General features: G+C 38.4%; 1 protein-coding gene across 8 annotated transcripts in view; it reads left to right on the top strand.

The window, feature by feature from the left end:
* The window catches only part of ARHGAP28 (Rho GTPase activating protein 28), a 194,424-nt gene extending 178,583 nt beyond the window's left edge, over positions 1–15,841 (top strand). For all 8 annotated transcript variants that reach the window (XM_054461014.2, XM_063653405.1, XM_063653409.1 and 5 more), the window contains 2 exons: positions 10,606–10,670; positions 13,652–15,841. In XM_054461014.2, the coding sequence (XP_054316989.2) occupies positions 10,606–10,670; positions 13,652–13,746 (160 nt within the window). In that variant the 3' untranslated portion in view covers positions 13,747–15,841. The remainder of the gene's footprint in view (positions 1–10,605; positions 10,671–13,651) is intronic.
* The last annotated feature ends 1,781 nt before the right edge of the window (positions 15,842–17,622 follow it).

Genomic DNA, 17,622 nt, shown 5'->3' with positions numbered 1-17,622 from the left:
ATATATACACACACATTAACCCATTTTCCACTTGCTCCAAGAATACTGCACTGGCAGCAAGCTGCACTTTCCTTCCTAAATGGGAAATGGGTTAAAAAAGAAAGAGAAGAGTAGACAGAGGCCAACAGGAGCCCCAGACGTGTATTCCTCTTTGCTATTGGCCTGGACACCTCCATGTAGGCAGTCATATAGAAACTTGAAATATCATTCAAGGGATTTGGGTATCCAATAGACTTCTAGTTACATACACTACAAAACTGACTTTGTACTCTCAAGTAGACCTTTTGTAGAAAGAAAATGTTTCTAATAAAAATATATTAGAACCAATGACTGCAGATAGACTCAAATCTTTTATAACAACTTGTTCAAAAAATCTTAGTAACTCAGGAATGGAAAACCAAACATCATATGTTCTCACTTGTAAGTGGGAGCTAAGCTATGAGGATGTAAAGGCATAAGAATGACACCGTGGACTTTGGGGACTCAGGAGCAAAAGGGGGAAGAGGGTGAGGGATAAAAGACTACAAATTGGGTTCAGTGTATACTGCTTGGGAGATGGGTACACCAAAATCTCAGAAATTACCACTACATAATTTACTCATGTAACCAAATACCTGTTCCCAAAAAACCTATGGAAATAAAAAACTTGTAAAATAATAATAATTACTAAAAAATCTTGCCCTATCCATTCTCTTTACTTGTTAGAACTATGGCCTATTTCAGTTTAAGTGTTGTAAACTAGCGCCAATTTTGCGTCTTTCACTAGAGGCTTATTTCTGACTGCCTACTCAGACCCCCATGTGTTTAAGTTAAAGAAGGAGGGAGAAGCCCCATTCCTTCCAGGTAACTCTTCCTTACAACTAGAAAACCCTAGATAGTAACACAACAAAAAGCAGAGAAAGACTCTGAAAGGTGGAAAGAAGAGGCCTTGAGAAATGACACGGTGGTGAGTTCTGGGAGTTTCCTTATCACCTCCCACATATCCCAGACAGAGCACTGCGGAAACTTCCAACCTGCAACTGACAACAGGCACAGATGAAAAAGAGCTCTAAGGAAAGCCTAGCCAAAGGATTATGTAAAGAGGTGGCCTAACCACAGAAAACCTTTCTGGCAATATCTGCCCTACTCCAGCCAAACACCAATAGAAAAAACACGCCACTGCCCCATGGTTTCAGTGGATCCAAGCAGGGAATGGATCTGCCATCCACCACCTGCCACCTAACACAACCAGGTGGGTGGTCTGATTCCAAACCAGGGTCATGTTTGCAGGGTCCTGCAGTGAGCTAAGTTTTCACCTTCACCCAGCAACAATGAAACACAGCAGCAGTGAGGCAGTGCAAGGCAGGCCATTTAGCACAAGTGTCAGTAAGGCCCTGAGGGAGCTGAGCCTCTTCCCCCAACCATATGAGCAAAACTGAGCAAGGCAGGCCAAAGCAGAGGTTCGTGGTGCCCTTACTAGTATCAGTCAGCCCCAGCAGGGAGCTGGGCCTCCACCTGACACCTGGTGGAAAGGGTTAAGATGTGGGAACAGTTGGCACTCTGCTTCCTCCCCTCCTCTTTTCCAGTGTCAGTGGGGCCCAGTGAGGAGCTGAGCTTCACCCTCAGCCTGCAGCAACAAGGCAGTGTTAGCTTCTGTTTTCCCCCACCCCGGTGGCAGCAGAGCCCAGCAGGGAGCTGATCTTACACTCCCAATTGGAGGCAATGAGGCAGAGCCAGTTGGTATCCTGCTTTCAAAGGGCCCAGCAAGAAGCTGAACATACCTGCCCACCCAGACCTTGTGCTAAACCTCAACAGGAAGACTACAGGCCAAAAAATGAAAAATAAGCCCCAGAGTCTCATCATATCATATCCAAAATGTTCACAATACAACCCAAAATCACTCATTAAAGCAAAATCACAACATGAATGAGAAAAAACAAACCACGAAGTCAACACTAAACTAAATCAAATTTTAGAATTTTCTGACAAGAATTTTATAGCAACTATCACAAAAAATACTTCCACAAGCAATTATGAATTCTCCTGAAACAAATGAAAAAGTAGAAAATATCAGCAAAGAAGTAGATGTTCTTTAAAAATACAACAAATGGAAATTTACAGAACTGAAAAATGCAAAAACTGAAGTAAAAAACTTGCTGAATGGGCTCAGTAGAAGGGTGAAGATAACAGAGGATAGAATTAGCAAACTTGAGGACATGTCAATAGAGTTTATCGATTATGAACAACAGAGAGGAAATAAACTGGAAAAAAAAAATGAACACAGCCTCAGGGACCTACGGGAGTCTAACAAGTGAGCTAAAGATCATACAATCAGAGTCCCAAAAGGAAAGGAAATACAGAGTGAGACTGAAAGAATATTTGAATAAATAATAATGAAATACATCCCCAATTAGGAAAAGCCATCAAACTACATCTTCAAGAAACTGAGTGAACCCAAATGGGATAAACCAAATCTAAACCAAAATAGTATGATTAAACTTGTAAAAATTAAAGGCAAAAATCCTTGAAATAATACAGAGAGAAATGATGTTTTTAATATGAGGACACCAATTCAAATTATAGCAGATTCCTCTTCGGAAGCCATGAAGGCTGGAAGGAAGTGGCATAACATTTGTCAAGTACTTAAAGGAAAGAACTGTCAACTGTGAATTCTATATTCAGCAAAAATGTCCTTCTGGAAATGAGGGGGAAATAGACATTCTCAGATGAAGGAAAACTAAGAGATTTGTTGCTAACAAACTGACCCATAAAGGATGACTGAAGGAAGTTCTTAAACAGAAAGGAAATTATAACAAGGCTTGGAACATCAGAAAGGAGAGGAGAACATCAGAATGGGTACAAACAGGGCTATAAACTATCCTACTTCTCATGCATTTTTTAAATCACATTTGATGAGAGAAGCAAAAATTACATCATCTGATACATTGCTCAGTGTATGTAGAGAACACACTTAAGACAATTACATTTTAAAATAGTGGTGCACCCCCACTCCCTAAATGTGGTCTATGTAGAGTGACTTCCTTCCAAAAAATAGTGTGTAAAAAGGGAAAAAGCAACTGTACAGCCAAGAAATCTGACCTCAGTTAGGTGATCGGGTTAATATTAACAGTGATGAGTCATGTTGATTGATAGTATCAAGGTACACCCTTGATATGGTTTAAAAAAAAAAAAACAACCCTTTATCTCTGTGGTCTTCCTCCCAAGAACACATAATTCCAATCTAAATATGAGAAAAACATTAGAAAAATCCCAATTGAGGAACATTCTACAACATATCTGAGCAGTACTCCTTGAAACTGCTCAGGTCATCAAAACTAAGGCAACTATGATAAATTATCAGAGCAGTCTAAGGAGACCCGACTACTATATTAGTTTCCCAGTGGTGCCATAACAGTTTACCACAAATTGGGTAGCTTAAAAGGTGGAAATGTATTCTCTCACAGTTCAGGAGTCCAGAAGTCTGAAATAAAGATGTCAGCAGGGTTGATTCCTTCTAAAAGCTCAGCGGGAGAAACTCTGTCATGCCTCCCGCATAACTTTCAGTGGTTGCCAGCAATCTTGGCATTCCATGGCTTGAGACACATCATTTCAATCTCTTCTCCCATCTTCACATCATCTTTACTCATTTGAGGTGCCCCCTAAATCCAGGATGATTTAATCTCACAATCTTTAATTACATCTGCAAATACCCTATTTCCAAATAAGGTCAAATTATGAACTTCAGGGTGGGCATGAATTTTGGGGGACACTGTTCAGCACCCTGCAATTACTAAATGTAATGTGAAATTCTGGATAGGATCCTCGAACAGAAAATGAACATTAGGTTAAAATGAAGGTAATCTGAATAAAGTATGGACTTTAGTTAATAATAATGTATCAATATTGGTTCATTAATTGTAACAAATGTACTATATTAATATTAGATGTTTATAATAGGGGAACAGTGTGGGGCATATGGGATCTGCTTATACCGTTTTCATAGTTTTTCTGTAAATCTAAAAGAGTTCTAAAATTAAATGTTTATTTTAAAATTGTTTCTAGGATCCTACCAGTTTTTTTAAAACCACCACTTTTCAATGGTAAAATAATTTCAGAGTAAAATAGGTAAAATTTAGTTATGCTAGAATATCAGGATTATCTTTCTATTTTAAAAATGAAATCTATGCATACATCAGTGGTCCTCCTTTAACTTATGTGATTTTGAATTCAAAGAACTGATAAGAAATAGAACTATCACACTCATTTGAATGGCTACTATCTTAAAAAAATAAGAAATAAAAATAACAAGTGCTGACGAAGATGAGAAGAAATCAGAAATCTTGTGCACCACTGGTGGGAAGTGGGAATGTAAAATGCTACAGCCACTGTAGAAAACAGTATGGTAATTCCTCAAAACATGACAAATAGAGTTACTGTATGATCCAACAATTCCACCTGTGGGTACGTGGCCAAAAAATTGAAAGCAGGGGCTCATGGAGACATTTTACTCTCATGTTCACAGCATCATTCACAATAGTTAAAACATGGAAGCATCCCAAGTATTCATCAACAGATGACCGGATAAGCAAAATATGGTATATACATATAATGAAATATGATTCAGCCATAAAAAGGAAAGAAATTCTGGCATATGCTACAACATGGATGACTCAAGAACATGATGCCGATGAATAAGCCAGTCACAAAAGGATAAACACTACGTGGCTCCACTGAAGTTCTGGTCAGAATCGTAGGGGCAGAATAGAATGGTGGTTGCTAGGGCCTAAGAGGAAGGGGAAAATGGGGAATTATTGCTTAATAGGCATATAGTTTCAGTTTTACAGATAAACAGAGTTCTGAAAACAGATGCTGGTTATGGTTGTACAACATTATGAATATATTTAATACCACTAAACGACACACTTAAAAATTGCTAATATGATACATTTTGTTATATGTATTTTACAATCATAGAAATATAAAAACTTTTAAAGGAATAAATACAATTAATGTTTTAAGTGTGAGGATAAAGAGAACTAATGAAAGTACACATCATTTATTAGTAAAACATCAATACCAGTAAACTGCAATAAGTTACACATGTACTGTAATATCCAGAGAAACCACGAACAAAGCCATCCAGAGAAACCACAAACAAAGCCATACAATATACTCAAAAATTCTGTAAATAAAACAAGATAGAATCCAGAAAGATAGGCTGGGCACGATGACTCATGCCTGTAATTCCAGCACTTTGGGAGGCCGAAGCGGGTGCATCACGAGGTCAGGAGTTCGAGATAAGCCTGGCCAACATGGTGAAATGCTGTCTCTACTAAAAATACAAAAATTAGCTGGGTGTGCTGGTGGGTGCCTGTAATCCCAGCTACTCGGAGGCTGAGGCAGAGAACTGCTTGAATCCAGGAGGCGGAGGTTGCAGTGAGCCGAGATCACGCCACTGCACTCCAGCCTGGGTGAGAGCAAGACTCCATCTCAAAAAAAAAAAAAAAGAAAGAAAGAAAGAATCCAGAAAGATAGACCAAATCCTGGGCCATAAAACAAACCTCAACAAATTTCAAATAATTGAAATCATACAAAGCATCTTCTCTGACTATAAATGTATCAAAAACTAGATATCAATAACAGAAGGAGAACATGAAAACCTCTAAACACTTTAAAACTAAATCAGATACTTCTAGATAATCTGCAGGTCAAAGAGGAAGTCTTAAGCAAAATAAAAAAAAATACCTAGAATGAAAGTAAAACTGTAACATATAAAATTATGTGATGGCTGGGCACAGTGGCTCACACCTGTAATCCTAGCACTTTGGGAGACCGAGGCAGGCAGAATACCTGAGGTCAGAAGTTCAAGACCAGCCTGGCCAACATGGCGAACCCTCATCTCTACTAAAAATACAAAAATTAGCCAGGTGTGGTGGCAGGCACCTGTAGTCTCAGCTACTCAGGTGGCTGAGGCAGGAGAATAGCTTGAACCCGGGAGGCAGAGGTTGCAGTGAGCCGAAACCACACCACTGCACTCCAGCCTAGGTGACAGAGTAAGACTCGGTCTCAAAAATGAATAAATAAATAAAATTTTAAAAATAAAATTATGTGGGATGCAGCTAAAGCTGTGCTGAGAGAAAAATTTATAGCAGTAAATGCTTATAATAGAAATGAAAGATCTCAAATCAACTGTCTTAAGTTCCTACCTCTGAAAACTACAAAAATAAGAGCAAAATATACCTAAAGCAACCAGAAGGAAAAATTAATAAAGATAAGCAGAAATAAGTGAAATTAAAAATAGGAAAATGATAAAGATCAGTGAAACAAAAAGTTGGTTCTTTTAAAAAACAATAAAATTGATAAACTCCTAGAAAGACTAACAAAGATAAAAGGATGACACAAATGAAGAATATCAAAAATAGGATGGGATATCACTAATATAGTACTTCCATTAAAGGGATGAAAAGGATTACTGTAACAACTTTATAGCTAATACATTCAAAAACTTAGAATGGACCAATTCCTCAAAAGCCACTAATTACCAAAATACAACCAAAATGAAATTGACTAGCTGAATAGTGCTATAGCCATTAAAGAAACTGAATCTATAATTTTAAAGTTTTTAAAACCTCTCCAAGCCCAGATGGTTTCGCTGGAGAATTCTAGCAAACATTTAAAGAATTAACACTAATCTAGAACAATCTTTTCCAGAAAACAGAAGAAGGAGGAATACTCCCTAACTCATTTTATGAAGCTTGTATTAATACCCTGATACCAAAAAAAAGTGATGTAAAAAAACAAACAAAAGCCCTACAGACCAATATCTCTCATAAATTTAGAATTTAAAAATTATCAGCAAAATAGCGAATCTAACTCAGCATTTATTAAAAGAATTATACACCATAAACTAACTGAGATTTTTTTTCAGGCATGCAAGGTTGATTTAACATTAAAAAAATCAATCAATGTAATTAGCCATATCAACAGGAGAAACCATACAGTTGTCTCAATTGATACAGAAAAAAGCCTTTGACAAAATCCAACACCAAGTCATGATAAATGCTCTCAGAAAACTAGGAAAAGAGGAGAACTTACTCAACTTGATAAAGATTATCTACAAAACCTACAGCTAACATCATCCTTAGCAACGAAGGATTGAATGCTTTCCCTCTAAGAGCACGAATAAGGATGCCCACTTTCATCAGTCTCATTCAACATACTACTGGAATATTAAGTCACTGTAGCAAGGGAAAGAAAAGAAATGGGAGGCATACAGGTTATAAAGGAAGAAATAAAACTGTCTCTATTTGCAGATGACCTAATTATCTACATATAAAATTTCATAAAATAAAAATTTAAAAAGACCTAGAACTAATAAGTCAGTTCAGTAAGATCACAGGATACAAGATTAACACACAAAAATCAATCACATTGGAACATGTGGAAACCAAATTTAAAACCAAAAGTAAAAACATAATACCCTTTACAGTCACTCTAAAAATAAATACTTAAATATAAACTTAAGTAAACCTTTGCAGGATCTATATGCTGAAAATTACAAAATGCTGGTGAAAGAAATTAAAGAAGACCTAAAGAAATGGAGAGACATATCATTTTCATGGATTGGAAGGTAACACAGTAAAGATACCAATTCTCCCCAAATTGATTTATGAGTTTAATGCCATTCCTGTCAAAATTCCAGCTAGATACTTTGTAAACATGCACAAGCTTATTCTAAAAATATATATGGAAAAGCACAGGTGCTAGAATAACTAAAATGATATTGAAAAAGAAGAATAAAGTAGGAGGAATCACTTTACTAGGTATTAAGGCCGATTATATATAAAAGGTAGAGTAATCAAGATAGTATGGTATTAGTGGAGGGATAGACACTTAGATCAGTGGAATAGAATAGAGAACCCAGAAACTGACCTACACAAATAGGCCCATCTTATTTTCAAAAGATTTTTGTTGTAAACTATAAGTAACATAAAAGTATGTTTTAACCATTTCAAAGGGACAGTTCAGTGACACTAAGTACATTCACATTGTTGTGCAACCATCACTGTCATTCATACCCAAAATCTTTTTCTCATCGCACACGGAGACTCTATACCCATTCTCCCTGCCTTTAGCCACTGGCAACCATTCTTCTCCTTTCCGTCTCTATGACCTTGACTATTCCAGCAACTGATTTTGAGAAAAGTACAAAGCAGTTCGATGGAGGAAGCCTTTTCAGTAAATGGTGGTGTAGCAATGGACGTCCATAGGCAAAAAATAAATAAATAAACCTCAATCTAAACCTCACACCTATTCAAAAACTAACTCGAAATGGATCACAGACTTAAGTGTGTAGTGTAAAACTATAAAACCCTTAGAAAATAATGTAGGAGAAAATATTTGTGATCTAAAACTAAAGAGTTCTTAGAGCTTGACATTAAAAATGTGACCCATAAGAAATAAAATTGATAAATTGACCTCACTAAAATGGGAAACTTTAAAAGACCATGTGAATAGGATGAAAAGACAAACTAAGGACTGGGATGAAATATTTGCAAAACCACATATCCAACAAAGGACTAGTATCTAGAATATATAAATAAAACACTCAAAATTCAACAGTTAAAAAAACCAAACAATCCAGTTTGAAAGTGGGCAAAAGACATGAACAGACACTTTACCAAGGAGTTACAGATTACATTTCACCAAAGAGATAAACAAATGGCAAATATGCCCATGGAAAGATGTTCAACATCGTTGGCCATTATGGAAATGCAAATTAAAACCACAATTGCATATTACTACACACCTGTGAGAATGGTTAAAATAAAAAATAGTGACAACACCAAATACAGGCAAAGATACAGAGAAATGGGATCACTCATGCATTTCTGGTGGGAATGTCAATAGTGCAGTCACTCCATAAAATAGTTTGGCAGTTTCTTAAAAAACAAAATCTCCAACTGCCATATGACCCAGCACTGACACTCCTGGGCATTTATCCCAAAGAAATGAAGACCATGTTCACACAAAAACCTGTTCACAAATGCTGATAGCAGCTTATTTATACAGTCAAAAACTGGGGGGAAAAAAAGCCTAGGTGTCCTTCAACAGGTGAGTGACTACAGAAACTGGCTCATCTATACCATGGAATATTACTCAGCAATAAAAATTCAGCAACTTGGGTAGATCTCTAGGGATTTATGCCAAGTGGGTAAAAAAAGGCAATACAAAAATGTTTCATACTGTATGTTTCCATTTGTTTAACTTTTGTGAATTGACCAACTTACAGAAATGTAGAATAGGGTAGCGCTGCCAGGGGTAAGGGATGGAGATAGGGTAGGATGGGGAGAAGGAGTGAATGTGGCTATAAAGAGGCAACAGGGGGTGCCTTGTGGGGCTGGAAATGTTCTGCATCTTCCCTGAATGGGTGTCAACATTCTGGTCATGATACAGCACTAGAGTTTTGTGAGATGTTACTATCGAGAGAAATCAGTGTAGGATGCACAGGATGCGCTTGTATTACTTCTTACAACTACGTGTGAATCTACAGCACCTCAAATGAAAGTTCAATTAAACAAAAAACAACAACAACAAAAGAGGGCACACTTGCATCTTTCTCACAGTGGAGAGGCCAGAACAATCATTTGAAGTAACCAAGCTGAAAGTCACTCCTTGATGGGGATGGAGGTCAGCGATGGTCATTCAGACTCTTCTAACCCAGCATTCTAGTCTAGAGTGGAAAAATTAAATTGAGCGATAGTTTCCTGTGACTTGCTTTTATTTATTTTATTTTATTTTGTTTTGTTTTGTTTTGTTTTGTTTTGTTTTCGAGACGGAGTTTCACTCTGTCGCCCAGGCTGGAGTGCAATGGCACGATCTCCACCCACTGCAATCTCCTCTTTCCGGGTTCAAGCAATTCTCCTGCCTCAGCCTCCTGGGTAGCTGGAACTACAGGCACACGCCACCACGCCTAATTTTTTGTATTTTTAGTAGAGATGGGGTTTTGCCATGTTAGCCAGGCTGGTCTCGAACTCCTGACCTCAGATGATCCGCCCGCCTCAGCCTCCCAAAGTGCTAGAATTACAGGCGTGAGCCACCGTGCCCGGCCATGACTTGCTTTTGTTAAGGGGCAGAGACTTGCAATGAAGTCAGCCTTAGATACCTTGCAAAGCATGAGGCAAACTGAGAAATGTGACATGGGCTGATAATTCCATTCAATTTTTTGGCAAATGCAGAAATAAAACCTGACTTCTTTTGGATTGAGAGTAATATGGCCAACGACAAGGCAGTATTAAACACGCAGCTGCTCTGTGGCCAGCCTTGATGTGTCAGTAACTACCCTGAAATGGAGCAGGCAGCTGTGGCCTGAATGGGCCCTATGTAGTGGAGCGCTGCGGCTGCCCATCCTGGTGGGAGCAGTCCCCTCCTCCCTGGGCCTCAGCTTCTTGTCTGTGTCAGACAGAAAAACAATTGTTTTTATCATAACTTTAGTCATGATACAGTTTTGTGGGACATATTTCATCAAGGCAGAATGAATTATTTGTTGCCTGGTTGTTTAACATGCATTTTTACCTCGGATCAGGAAGGAGTATTAAAATTACATTACTTTCTCATTTTTTTCAGTCATGGTTCATCAGAATGTATTAAGATTCAGAACCAAAGGTTATATGAAATTGGAGGAAATATAGGTAAGCATACTGTAATAATTTCTACTGCTAAATTCTCTGATTACTCTAAAAGAAATATGTTGCTATTATCATAAAGGTATATTTTATAAATTTCTCAGATAAAAACTAAAAATCAGTAGGTGTCTGATATTTTTATCTCATGTGGGAACAGTTGCACAACTTTTCTAAAATATTTTCAAAATTTAAATGGGAATATTTTAGTGTTGATATGGAGTAGGCTTGGGTCTTTTCTTTTCTTCTTCTTTTTTTTTTTTTTTTTTTTTTTTTTTTGAGACAGAATCTTGCTCTGTTGCCCAGGTTGGAGTGCATTGGCACAATCTTGGCTCACTGCAACCTCCATCTCCCGGGTTCAAGTGATTCTCCTGCCTCAGCCTCCCTAGTAGCTGGGATTGCAGGTGCCCGCCACCACGCCCAGACAATTTTTATATTTTTAGTAGAGACGGGGTTTCACCATGTTGGCCAGGCTGGTCTTGAACTCCTGACCTCAAGTGATCTACCCGCCTCAGCCTCCCAAAGTGCTGGGATTACAGGTGTGAGCCACCATGCCTGGCTGGCTTGGGTCTTTTCAATGTGATCTGAAGTTGGAAAGTCTCTCTGGAGACTCAATGCAAAACAAAGCAGAGAATACTGTAAGAACTTTCAGAAGCATGACACCATTTTGATTAACTTCCTTATTTTAACTCTCCTCCCAAATTCATTCTTTCTGTTTCCCAGGGGAAGAATCAGCAAAACTTCCCCGCTTGGTCTGTGAATATCCTCACAGCCCCATGGGTGCTCCGTCTCCCACTGAAGGCAGCGCCTCCTCTCACCAGCACCCTCCACTCTCCCACACCATCAACCTTTCCCTCCCAACTGCAGCATTTCCGTCTGCATTTTAAAAATTGGCAATTTCCCTCACCTTTACAAAATTCTTTCTTGACCCCCCCTTTAAGTCTACTCCCATTTCTCTGTTCCACCTTACAGCAAAAGCTTCTTGAATCACTGTCTACGCTCCAATTTCTTCCTCCTTGTTCTCTCCGGAAGCCACTCCAGGCACACTCTGCCCCTCAGCACTTCACCAGAATCGCGCTCTTGTCGTGGTCACCAGACAACTCATCTGTTTTTAGAACTGCCTGAGTTGATCTTTCCCTCCTTTGAAGAACACTTTCTTCACCTGACTTCAAGGATGCCCTAAGCCTCTGACTGTCTTCCCACTTTTCCTAGCTGCGCTGCTGGAGACCCTGTGCCCCTTATTTCTTGTCCTCTCAGCCTCTCAAGGTTGGAGAACGGTAGAGTTCAGTCCTCGGAACTCTCCTCTATTTGCACTTGCCTTCCTTGGCGAGCTCAATCCATCTCACTGCTTTAAGTACACCTGTATGTGGATGCCACTGAGATTTCTATCCCACGGGTCCCTTTAAACAATAAATCTGTAAATCTAATCACCCGGCAGGGTTGGATTTGGGGCCTCTGCATTTGCTCTGACTTTTCCCCAAGATGCCCTCCCCCCAGACAGCCTCACTTCTCAGTCCCTGGCCTCTGCCAGGTCTTTGCCGATAAATCAGCTTCTCAGCGAGACCCTCCTTCCTCGCACCCTCCCGAACATGCCTTCCATGCTTGGTCTTTCTCTCATGTTCTTATCACCAGTGGACTTACTTGATATCATGTTTGTTTAGTTGTCTTCTGCTGCTCTTAGGCATGGCTGTAAACCCAGCCCCTGGAATGAATCAAGCAACCAAGCACGCAGGCAGCTCTTGGTAGTTTTGTTTTGTTTTGTTTTTTTGCTTTTTTGAGATGGAGTCTCGCTCTGTCGCCCAGGCTGGAGTGCAGTGGCGCTATCTTGGCTCACTGCAAGCTCCGCCTCCTGGGTTCACGCCATTCTCCTGCCTCAGCCTCCCGAGTAGCTGGGACTACAGGCGCCCGCCACCGTGCCCGACTAATTTTTTTGGTATTTTTGGTAGAGATGAGGTTTCACTGTGTTAGCCAGGATGGTCCCGATCTCCTGACCTTGTGATCCGCCCACCTCGGCCTCCCAAAGTGCTGGGATTACAGGCGTGAGCCACCGCGCCCGGCCAGTTCTTGGTAGTTTTGTTTGAGACTTCAGCATACATTTCAAGCACACTGCACGTAAAGACTTTCGAATACGTTTGCCCCAGGAAATGATCTTTTAGTTGTTACCATTTTGGGATTTCCTGCCCATGGGCTTTACATCCATAGTAAAGAAACAAAATGACCATTCCTAAAATGAACTTGACTTGAATCTTCTCTAGCTCTGGTCAAGTACCTATCTATAAAACCATTGGAGGACATGTATTAGCATATAAATGATGAGTTTATACCTGAAACAAGTTCTTGCCATATTTTTCTTTTCTTTTTTCTTTTTCTTTTTTTTTTTTTTTTTTTTTTTGAGACAGGATCTCACTCTGTTACCCAGGCTGGAGTGCAATGGTGCGATCTTGGCTCACTGCAACCTCAGCCTCCCAGGTTCAAGTGATTCTCCTGCCTCAGCCTCCCCAGTAGCTGGGATTACAGGCGCCTGCCGCCACACCTGGCTAATTTTTGTATTTTTAGTAGACACGGGGTTTCACCATGTTGTCCAGGCTGGTCTCAAACTCCTGACCTCAAGTGATCCACCCGCCTCAGCCTCCCAAAGGGCTGGAATTACAGGTGTGAGCCACTGCGCCCGGCCCTTGCCATAATTTTCTAATTGATGCCATGAAGCAAGGGAACAATTTGCCTGTGATGGTATGTCTGCTTTCTTCCAAAATTTCACATGAGATTTGTTTGATATACCCATACTTCACAGTCTTAAAGAAAGAAAAAAAAAAGGAGAGAGGGAGAAGAGGGAAGAAGAGTTTGTTAAGAAACCTTAATATATGTCTACTTACTTTGGCCAAGAGAACTATATTAACCTTATTTGAACCTCACAAACACACACAGACACATATGTGTGCGCGCACACACACACACAAATGTACACTAATTCTCTGATCTTTTTCTTTTAGGAGAGCATTGCTTGGATCCAGATGCTTATATATTGGATGTATATCGTATAAATCCTCAAGCAGAATGGGTGATTAAACCCCAACCAAGTTCTTAAAATATCCTCGAGATAGCTGCTATCATGTATTATATGCCAAAAAGATCCTACATTTTGGTAGGGAAAAAACAACACTGTGTTTGATTTGTTCCTACAGCCTTCTCAGTATTTCTGGCCCTCAGCAGTGGGCATTGTCAGCATGAACTATGGAAGAGGCGCTGGTTCACCAATTCAACTGAAGCTTTTTCATGACATTTTTTTAATAAAAGTAAAGGAAAGATGATGTGGTCCTTCCAGAAGAAAGACCAATCTAGAATATGGAACTCTAATCACTTCTTAGTATTTCAACTTCCTAGCAGAAATGAACTTGGCCCTAGACCTAGGGATAAGCAATGTTCTTTATGTAGCCAATGCTACGAAACAAAAGAGGTGAAAGAGACCCTTTTTTATACTTAATGTACATATATTGACTTTTTGAGCAAGAATGCCAGAAATAGCCTTCATTTCTACCCTGCAAAATAATCCAGATCTGCTTTCTAAAGAGAATCAGTTTCTAAAGTGAAACATGCAATATTTATGCTCTGACTGACTCCTGAATTGGAGGAGGAAGAACTTCTGTTTAAAGAAAACTGTATTGTTATGTATGTCAGGCTGTGTATTGTGACTATCAGCATTCTGGTGCAAATGAACTTATCTCTATCATCGACTGTGGAAAATTGATACTTTTAAAGCATATTCTTCTGTGAGCACAGGTCCTCCTAGTGAAGCTTAGTTTGACAAAGGGTGTCGTATGCTTTCCTAACCTTATTTGTAGTTAACATTCACAGAGCCTCCATTTTCTCATTATGGTTATGATGCTCAGTATCTTTCCAAGTGCCAGCACGGGCTTCCTTTTCTGATCAAACATACCATTTTTTATATTTCACAACTATAGACAGTCACTTCTGCAGTCCCAATTTAAAAATGCAGAACTGCTTTATCCAAGAATGCTGAAAAATACTGTTCTATCCAGGTTTTATAAACTGTAAAAGCAGATTTTGCTTTTGTTTGTTAATCATAGGCATGGCCGAGCATTGTGGATTAGCCTGAGGCTTAAAATCAGATGCATGTCTGGTAAGATGACCACTGTCTCACTATCAAGAGCCTGCGGAGCCATTTTCCAGACCTGTGATTGCCCAGAACACATAGTCCCCACGTTTCTAATTTGGAGCAAATTTAAAAGGTGCTGAGGGATTGGACAGCTCTGCCTTTCCTTGAGACTACGGATATAGTCCTTCTCGGATTAGCTGGAAATGGGGATAGAGTTCTCATTTATCCCAGACATATACATTGGCTTTTTTGGAATCTACAGATTGAGATTTTGATGAATTTATATTGGTTTTAATGAGACCAAAATGACTCTCTCTTAACAATTCAAGCAGTAGACAAATTTGCTCACAAATACAGAAAACATCTTTTTGTCTACTTCACAAGTCTCAAAACATGATAATATTTAAGCCCATTTGTAGAAGAAATCTTGTATATACTATATTACACCTTGATATCTATACAGAACATCGCTTATATTAAAACATGTAGATAACTTTCTGGCATTTAGGATTTTGTTCCATTCATTTGATTTGTTCATTTGAGAATTTTTTTTTTTTTTTTTTGCCTGAAAACCCATTAAAAGAAAACATGCCTTCTGTATAAGTTTATGTTTATTCCTACATTTTATTCATTTTTAATGTATGGGTAATTGGCACGTGACTTTACATAATGAATTTCTAGACTCTGAAAAAAATGCTTTTATCATTTTTGCAATTCAGACAAGGGTAAACATTTTACTTTATGTAATTGCCACGTCCCAAGATGTAAAACGGCAGTAATTTATGACCACATATGGAAGAAATTCTTCAAATAGTTACCTTACGTTTCTGCATATATATGAAAACTGAGTGATATTTCTCAGTGTGTTTCCTTGCATTTGAATAGTTCAATTCTGTTGTGTTTGTATAGAAAATTCATAAATCTGTTCATTTAATTTTTTATTTGAGAATTTTTATTTCTTTTGACTGGAAACACATTAGAACCTATGAGTAAATTCTGAAGATTTTAAGATTTACTTCAGCTTGTCACCAGTTTCAAATAAATCCCTAATAGGTAACAAGTAAAATACAATTTCTTGTCTACTTTCATGTGGTTTTAAATGGCAGGGACTTAGCTGAGTCGGTAAGTATAATCACTCTAGTTCATTCAAGGATGTGTGACAACTTTCAACTTCCATACATATATATATATACACATATATATATATACACATATATATATATATGTATGGAAAGCCATGTCAATACTAGTATCATTGGATATAACTTTTATTCTTAATCAGAGGGTGAATTCATTAGAGAAGAATTTTTAGTAGATACACAGACTAATATTTGTGTGGAGGTTCTTTTGACCAATTTTATTCTTAGGAATAAACAAACCCCTACAGTTAAAATGCAAAGATGCCTGTCATCTAAGTATTGAAAGAATTTTTGCCTTATCAAGAGTGGTTTTTAAAAAATTTAATGAATTCATAAAAACGACTCATATCTTTGCAAACAAAAGAAGGGCAGATACTGGGCTTCTACATGCTATCCTTAAGAGCTTCTCCCCCTCATCCATTCCTAGTGCTCTTGGTATACACTTGGGAAAATAATGTCCTCCAGGAGAAAGTGTTAGAGGGAACTAATATTTTAGGAATGCTTATTCAGAAAAAAATCCTAGAGTTGATTCGTTGTTTTCCTCCATCCTGCAAAAGAAGATCCCTTTGTTAAGCAGCTCACTTGGAAATATGATTCTTGGAGTCAATGATCTCTAAACAAACTGGATTATCAACTATTTACAATGTCTGTACAGTATAAACTACCTCACTTGCCTTTCTTGGGAAAAAAATATGAATGGACTTTAACAATTGTTGTTACAAACTGTGCCTGAATCTTATTATTTAAATCACTTCAGTTAGCATTCAGTGTATGTTTAATAATATACATTTAATGATGAAAAATATTTTCAGCAAAGCTTTAAAACCAGAAATACTGTGCAACTGTGATCTGTGTGGTATACCCTGAGAGAATTCTGTGTCCCACTCATTGTCTTGAGTTCCTAACCATGTGCAGACGCAAGTGTTCAGGAGTAGGAATTAATGTCCATCTTTTCTTTCAGGCATTTTCATCTGCTGTCCACGTATTTCCCTTGACTGAAAGCTCACGAGTTAAAATGTCCCTTCTTCCTAGCGAGCATATTTCAACTGTTCTTCATAAACGTTTATGTGCCTGAAAAGACTTTATGTTAAAGGATTAAATGATTTCTCTGACAGGCAATTTTTAACTGTTTTCCACAAATAAAAATAATACGTCATGGGATTAAAATGTTTGTTTTCAAGCATTTTTAACAGTTTTACACACTTACGTACATCTTAATTAAATTTTTTTTTCTGTCAGACATTTACCAACTATTTTCTAAAACTAATTTGATTGACAAATCATGACACTAGAAAACGCCAATGTTTTATGTCTTTGCCCATCTCAAAAGCTAATATTGATTCTTCTGTTCCATCAGCTTTCATTGTTAAGTAGAATATGTATGTTGCATTTTATCCATCAGAAATAAAGAGAAAAAAACTAAAAACATTGTATGAGAATTCTTCTACTTCACTATTCCAAGGGCACAGTGATGCTAGGGATGATTTTGCCTTAAGGAAATATTTGGCAATACCTGGAAACAGATGTTGTTTCCAAATGTTCTTGTTTTTGAAGAGTAACTTCTCAGTTTTTCACCACCGGGGCGTGAGAGGATGCTGCCAGCCTCTGATGGGTGAGAAGCTAGGGATGCTGCTGATCCCGCTCCAGTGCACAGGACAGCCCTGCAACATAGAATTAGCCAGCCTGGGCCTGGTGCGGTGGCTCACAC

Source organism: Pongo pygmaeus, chromosome 17 (assembly GCF_028885625.2).
Source record: "Pongo pygmaeus isolate AG05252 chromosome 17, NHGRI_mPonPyg2-v2.0_pri, whole genome shotgun sequence".
In the NCBI taxonomy this organism is placed as follows: Eukaryota; Metazoa; Chordata; class Mammalia; order Primates; family Hominidae; genus Pongo; species Pongo pygmaeus.
The sequence above is the reverse complement of the archived record's forward strand: the minus strand, read 5'-3'. Positions and strand labels throughout refer to the sequence as shown.